The 6,985-nt window shown below is 65.2% G+C and overlaps 1 protein-coding gene across 1 annotated transcript; it reads right to left on the reverse strand.

The window, feature by feature from the left end:
* Positions 1-6: 6 nt before the first annotated feature.
* BACE1 (beta-site APP-cleaving enzyme 1) lies at positions 7-4,330 on the reverse strand. The gene is made up of 9 exons (XM_014949516.1): positions 4,260-4,330; positions 3,554-3,685; positions 2,327-2,543; positions 1,960-2,097; positions 1,733-1,867; positions 1,525-1,626; positions 1,222-1,371; positions 914-1,085; positions 7-829 (listed from the first exon to the last, which is right to left on the reverse strand). The coding sequence occupies exons 1-9, from the start codon at positions 4,328-4,330 to the stop codon at positions 588-590; spliced, it is 1,359 nt and encodes a 452-aa protein (XP_014805002.1). The 3' UTR covers positions 7-587.
* Positions 4,331-6,985: the final 2,655 nt, after the last annotated feature.

Raw genomic sequence — 6,985 nt, forward strand, 5'->3', positions numbered from 1 at the left:
GGGCACAGGGAGTCCTGGGGCTGGGGGTGGCAGAAGGAGGGTTTGGGGGAGTGGAGGAAACGGCGTGGCAAACGTTAGAGCGAGCAGGAGGATGGGGGGGGAACCCCTGCCCCGGGCTGGCCCTGCCTGTCTCCGAAAAGCCCGGAGGTGTGACGGGGGGAGCCGGGCAGGGGCCCCATCCCGTCCCACCCCGGGAGCCGCACGGGGAAGGCAGGGCTGAGCACACACAGCTCCTGGCACTGGGATGGAGGGGGACAGGGGATGGTGTGTCCATCTGCCTCCCTCCTCCCGGGCAGGAGACCCCGGGACAGCCTGGCCTGTCCTGGCGGCGGAGCAGAGATGCTCCCCCCAGCCCCCGGGACGGGGTCGCTGCCCCCTCACCCCCTCCCCAGCTGCCAGGCTCTTTCAGCAGGTCCCAGATGAACACAGCCCGGGCCCGGGGGTCCCACGGGCGCCGCGTCCCCCAGGGCCAGGAGGGTCTGAGCTCCCCACGCTGCCTCCAGGCTCCAGCCCCCCGAGAAAGGACCTACCTCTCCCTGCCCTGCTGCCTCACCTGCGGCCCCCGGAGCCGCCCCCGGGCTCCGCCGTCACTTCAGCAAGGATATGTCATCGGCAAAGTCGTCGTGGTCCCGCCGCAGGCAGTGGAAGCAGCGCCACTGGAACACCATGAGGCAGAGGGGCAGCATGAAGAGGGCGCAGATGGCCGCCATGACGTAGGCGATGGTCATCAGGGTGGACTCGTCCGTCTGGGGGATGTTGTAGCCGCAGTCCTCCATGTTGGGGTGCAGGTAGGGCCCCTCCACCGCGGCCGTCCGGAACTCGTCGTGCACTGCGGGCAGAAGGCAGGGCTCTGGCCACCGCGCTGCCACCTCCCCTCCACCTCTCCCTCCCTCCCTCTGTGCCCAGCCCTCACCATGGCAGGCGCTGACAGCGAAGCCGATGCGCTTGCGGGCACGGTCGAAGACCACGTAGAAGCCCTCCATGATAACGGCGCCCATGACGGTGCCCGTGGAGGACTGGGAGATGGCGAACTTGTAGCAATCGTCCTGAGAGGTGGCCACGTCCTCCACCGGGCGCAGGTATTGCTGCAGGAGGAGCGGGGGCATCAGGAATGGGGATGGGGCCAGAGCTGTGCCCCCCCAGCGCGGTCCTGGCCACGCCACCAGCTCCAGCCCCCCTCCAGCTGGGCACCGGGCAGGGTCTGGCCCGGCCAAGGCTCACCTGGGGCAGGATGGTGATCCGGAAGGACTGGTTGGTGGCCTCCCCCATCAGGTAGAGGGAGAGGACGGGAAAGATGTGCCAGGGGGTGGTGCCGACCTGCCAGCAAACCAGCTGCTCCCCCAGCCAGAAGCCGTCCGGGAACTTCTCCGTCTGCGGGAGGGAAGGGGAGGTGAGGGAAAGGGGAGGTGAGGGGCACCGCGCCGGGCAGGCAGCAGAGATGCTCAGGCTGGTCGCCAGGCTGGCCACAGCCCCACGTTGGCCCTGGGGACATGCCCACGGGGGACAGGGACGGGTTTCACTGACCGAAGAAGCTGTTTTGATGGATTTCACCGCAGCCTCAAACACCTTCTTGGGCAGCCTGAGGTTGGTGGTCCCGCTGTCCACGATGCTCTTGTCGTAGTTGTACTGGGGGGCAGAAGAGGAGGAGTGACCCGGGTGCAAGACCCCAGCCCCGATCGCCCTCTGACCGAAGGTGGTGCCAAAGCAGGGCCCCCGTGGGGCAGGTCCTCACCTCTTTGCAGTCCATGTTCAGGTCCTGCCCGTTGACCTCCAGCTTGACGATGATGACCTCGTAGTACCACTCCTTCCGGATGGGGGTGTACCAGATGTCACCCACGTACAGCGAGCGGTCGATGCCACCGATGATCTGCAGGGGAGACACAAAGGTGCTGCTGGCTCCAGCTGGGCACGTCGCCCCCCGGCAGCCCCCCCAGCCTCCCTGCTGCCCCCCCAGCTCACCATGCTGCCCCCCACCGACGCCAGGGTCTCCGTCTCGTTGGGCGAGAAGCCTGCCCCACAGAGCTGGAGGGAGAAGATGTTGGGCACCCGTGTCTGCTTCACCAGGGAGTCGAAGAAGGGCTCCAGGCTGTCGTCGGGCTGGAGGGAGGAAAAAGCAGAGGCAGGACAGGACGTGTCAGCACAATCCCTTCTCCAGGGGAGCTCCCCTCACCAGGACCACTGTGCCCCCAGGGATCCTGGCTCCTTGTGCTGTCAGGGCAGGGCTCAAGGTCACCAGCTGGGCCCCAGGGGACAGAGGGGAGGCAAGGAAAGAGGCATCGAACCCTGCTGGGACCGGGTGCCCACCTCTGCCCCAGCCAGGACTCACCCGGGCGATCTCGGCGTACGCCAGCCCCAGGATCCCCTCCCAGTTGGAGCCGTTGATGAAGAATTTGTCGGACTCGGTGATGGCGGCGATGTTGGCTCTGACGGTGACGTTGGGGCCGTGGGGGATGGTGACAAGGTCGGTGCCCAGTTCCCCTTCCCACTTGCCCTGGGTGTAGGGCACGTACACGCCCTTCCGCAGGTCACGGTAGGTGCTGGATCTGCAAGGACATCAGAGAGAGAGTCAGAGGGGTGTGGAGGAGGAGCACGCTGGGTGACGAAGGGAGCACCCGCGTGCACAGGATCACAGAATCACGGAATCTTCTAGGTTGGAAGGGACCTTAAAGATCATCTTGTCCAACCGTCAACCTAACTGACAAAAATAGACACCCACACAACAAACAAGGAGCATCATCACTAAACCAGACCTCCCAGCACTACATCAACCCGTCTTGTGAACACCTCCAGGGATGGTGCCTCAACCCCCTCCCTGGGCAGCCCAGTCCAATGCCTGAGAACCCTTTCGGTGAAAAAATTGTTCCTAATATCCAGCCTGAACCTCCCCTGGTGTAACTTGAGGCCATTTCCTCTTGTCCTGTCACCTGTGACTTGAGAGAAGAGACCGACCCCCACCTCTCTACACCCTCCTTTCAGGGAGTTGTAGAGAGCAATAAGGTCTCCCCTCAGCCTCCTCTTCTCCAGGCTGAACACCCCCAGTTCCCTCAGCCTCTCCTCACAAGACTTATTCTCCAGACCCCTCACCATCTTTGTCGCCCTTCTCTGGACCCGCTCCAGCACCTCGATGTCTTTTTTATGGTAGGGGGCCCAAAACTGGACACAGCCCAGCATTTCGAGTGTAGAGGTGTGCCTGTCCCCAACCCGTGTGGCTGGGCGAGGACAACACGCTTCTCCACGCGTGTGGCCGCTGGGGTCCCCACCAGGGGTTGGTGAGGCAGCAGGATGGCTCCTTGCAGCCTGGGGACAACCCAGCGGTTGGTTGCCGTGCACAACAGCCAGTGGCCCAGACACCGTCTTAAACGTTCTGGGAGGGTGGGCAGGAGGCCGAGGGTCCCTCCTTCTCCAGACCCAGCAGGCCCGGAGGCTGGGGGTACCTCTCAGGGTCTGGCTGGACACCCAGACAGCCAGGGACAGCACCCCTCGGAGGGGTTGGGGCTGTGTCACAGGTACACAGAGCGGTGGCCACGCTCCCTGCGTGCCCCCACACACTCACAGCTGCCGCTGGTAGTATCTCCGCAGGAAGGGGTGAGGCGCAGCTCCCACGGCGAAGTTACTGCTCCCCGTGTCCACCAGGATATTCAGCTGGAGAAGGGAGAGACGGGGAGGCTCGTCACCGCCGTGCCACCTGCCCAGCTCTGTCTGTCACCCGTCCCCACGCTGGGCAGGTGGTGGCCACTGTCCTGTGTGCTTCCTGAGCAGCAATGGCTCCGGGTGCCCAGCTGGGCAGCCAGCCTGGCTCTGCCCTCCCACCCAGGGCCAGGACCTGCCCCACGTGCCCCTTCCCAGCAGCTGGACCCTCCTCCAGCCCCACTGTCGGGCTCCCTGGGGCTGGCAGGGCTCAGCCCCCCTCCATAGGCATGGGGACAGGGACAGGGAGGCTGCCCCGGTGCCTGCTGCACCCCGGGGTGTCCCCAGCAGGCAGGGGGGATGCCATGCAGCAGCACAGAGCCCCGAGCTGAGCAGGGTCCCTCTTTTTGCCGAGCCAGGGGACAGCTCGGGGACGCCGTGCGAGAGGACACCGCGGCGGAGCAGGAGTCAGCAACATGTGGTGTTGCAGGAAAAGCAAACACCGCCCGGCACCGTGCAAACAGAGTGTGTGTTCTCCTCCCAGCACTGCCCAGCAGGATTTGGGGGACAGGGGCAGCAGCAGCAAAAGGGGGTGCCCGGGCTCCCCTTGCCAGGAAACCTAATTTGCCCACCAAGCCGGTCGGAAGGGATTGATGGCGCAGAAGCCGCCCCGGATCGCCGGGTCCGCTAATCGGCCATCCATATGCTGAGCTCTGCTCCCGGTTCATTTCTGCCGGGGCCCTGGATTACCGGCTCACGGGCAGGGTTTGGCAAACGTCCCGCCGGCAGGGCCAGGGGGGGGCTAGCTGGACCCTGCCCCCAGATGAGCCCTGCCTGCAGCCCCTGCCCCACGGGAGGAGCGGTGTGGGGACGGCTGGGGTGGGACGGGGGCTCTGGGGGGGCTCCCCACGCTGGGGCTGAGCTCTGACCTCCAGCCCCAGGGGGGGCTTCACCAGCACCACCCCAGCCAGCAGAGTGCCAGGGCTCCGGCCCTTAATCCGAGGGGTCAGAGGGGAGAGGAAGGAGGATAATGCGCTTGTGCTAATCGCAGAAGCGCTGGGCTACAGCTGCCAGAGTTTTCCCTGCGGCTCCCTGACAGGGGCTGGCTGCACACACCGTGTCCTGGGCTCCCCTCTCCCCATGCTGTGCTGGGGGACAGCTCTCCCCGGCCCCCAGGCTGCCTTCTTCACTTGGGAAACCATTCTGCCGGGGGTAGAGATCAGAGCAGCACGTTTGCCCCTCCACTATCCCCCTCAGGTGAGCGCCGAGGGCTGCTGGGCCAGCTCAGCACCCGCTGCGCAGCCCGACCTTCCCCTGGCAACGCGGCACCTGCAGGCTCTGCGTTCCCCGGGGGGGTTCTGTTTGCTCAGTCCTTGGGGACCATCTGCTCCACACGGCTCATCCCCACGGTGCCCCGAGGAGACGGCTCTCCCTGGAGAGAGACCTGCCGAGCTGAGGCTGCGGAGAGAGGCTGTGGGCAGCAGGGAGGGTTTCTGCTCTCGCCCGTCCCACAGCTGCAGTGGTGCCGGGGCGAAGAGCCAGAGCCACCCCTACCTGCGGCCAGACAGCCCCGACCCCGGCCAGTCCCCACCGGGCTGGGGGTACGACACGCGTAAGCAACAGTGGGAGCAGCGGCGGGGACCCACACCCCGCAGGCTCCTTCCTGCTGAGGGGGTCACGCAGAGGACCCCCCCGGAGAGCACCCGCATCCCTGAGACTCGGCTCCCCCGGCGATTCAGGCCAGGACACGTGAACCGGGGAGGCCAGGACATGTGTATCTGAAACCCGGCCGCTGCTCCCTGGAAGTGACAGCCCCTCCGGGCACCTCGGCGGCAGTGGCTCTGCGCGGTGCCTGCCCTGGTGCTGGCACAGCGAGCCTCCACCGGCTCCCAGAGGCACCAAACCTCCGTCATCTGCCCCAAAAGCATCAGCTCCCACCCTCTTTCCCGTGTATTTACAGATCCTGGGGGGCCCGGCGTGAGCGTGCAGCGAAACCAAGGTGCAAAGGGACAGGGAGAGTGAGGGCAATCAGCTGCTGAGGGTGACTTCGCAGCACAGCACAGCTCAGAACCAAAATTAAAGCGCCACAGAATAAAGAAACGTCCCTGGCAGCACCAGGAAGGGGAGAGGAGGGAGATGAGGCATTCGTCTGCCTTTGAGAAAGCTGCGGGCCCCCCCCCAGATAACTCCCCTCCCCGATTTCCTGCATATGCACAGCCGTACTCTTTCCTGTGAATCTTTTAATTCCATTACAGCGCCTGCAGGGATTGTGCTCCCGCGCACACACACACACACACGCACCACGTTCACATTTGGAAGGAGTCCAAGGCTGGAAGATGGTGCCCAAAAGGGTGACGGGCTCCGAAAACACACGAGTGCCTGGAAACAGGTGGTTTGCATGGAAATTATCTGGCAGCTGCGACACGTGGCAGAGCCCAGGCAAAAGATGATGAAATCCCGTTTTAAAACTAGATTTTAGACATAATCTCCTCCCTTTTTCCCTAAACACACCCTGGAGAGCAGAGAATAAAGCCCAGGCACACAGAGGCACCATGGAATGGCTCCGAGAGGCCTAATTTCTGTACTAACCCCCCATCCATGGTTCATGTCTCACTGGTGATGCTCTCTCCCCCCACGTGTGCGGAGCTGTGCCGGGCACCCAGGATGGAGCCAACTCATGGGGAAAAAGCCAGCCTTTCCTTCCCAGCCTGCGTGGGCACTGGCTGTTTTGGCAGCCCCAGCCTACAGGGTGGGTGGTAGCCGTGTGGTAGCCCAGCCCTGGAAGGAACGTGGACCCTCCAGCACCGAGCTGGTCCCCGCCACCCGCTGGGTGAGACTTGCCCGTGACCCTGGTGGGTACGAGGGTACGGGCACAAAGGGATTCGGCAGCAGGAACCTCCACAGCATCACCCATAAAAGAGGGGAGGAGCTGGTCCACCCTGGGCACAGGGCCCTGGGCACCCATCCTGCCCCAGCGCGGGGGGGGACGGTGCCACGCAGCCCCCAGGGTCGTGACAGGCATGGATGAGAAGATGGAGGGGAGCCCGGTGATGCACCAGCTCCTGCTCTGCCTTGCCCTTTCCAGCCAGGCCCCCGCTGTCCCCCCACTGCTGTCCCCCCACCCCCGGCCTGCTGGAGACCCCCGAGACAAGCGATCCCGGGGGGACGCCCGGGCCAGGGGTGGCCGGGGAGCCAGGGGGCTGGGGAGGAAGGTGCCAAGCGTGGCTTCCATCACCCCCTGGGCACAGGGGGGCACGCCAGGCCCCCACCCGCTCGCCGCCCACCCAGCTCCTGCCGGGGGGCACCCCTGGGCCGGGGAGGGATGGCAGCCCCCCCGCCCGAGCCGGGAGTCACCTTC

This window comes from Calidris pugnax, unplaced genomic scaffold (genome assembly GCF_001431845.1).
Source record: "Calidris pugnax isolate Ruff unplaced genomic scaffold, ASM143184v1 scaffold180, whole genome shotgun sequence".
NCBI classification, from domain to species: domain Eukaryota; kingdom Metazoa; phylum Chordata; class Aves; order Charadriiformes; family Scolopacidae; genus Calidris; species Calidris pugnax.

Excerpts from the sequence above, each read along its gene's own strand:
- BACE1 (XM_014949516.1), bottom strand. The coding sequence starts at position 4,330 with ATGGATGGCCGATTAGCGGACCCGGCGATCCGGGGCGGCTTCTGCGCC. Across the intron at positions 2,098-2,326 it reads CGTACGCCGAGATCGCCCGG|CCCGACGACAGCCTGGAGCC; the intron begins GTGAGTCCTGGC and ends TCCTCCCTCCAG. Across the intron at positions 830-913 it reads CGCTGTCAGCGCCTGCCATG|TGCACGACGAGTTCCGGACG; the intron begins GTGAGGGCTGGG and ends TTCTGCCCGCAG.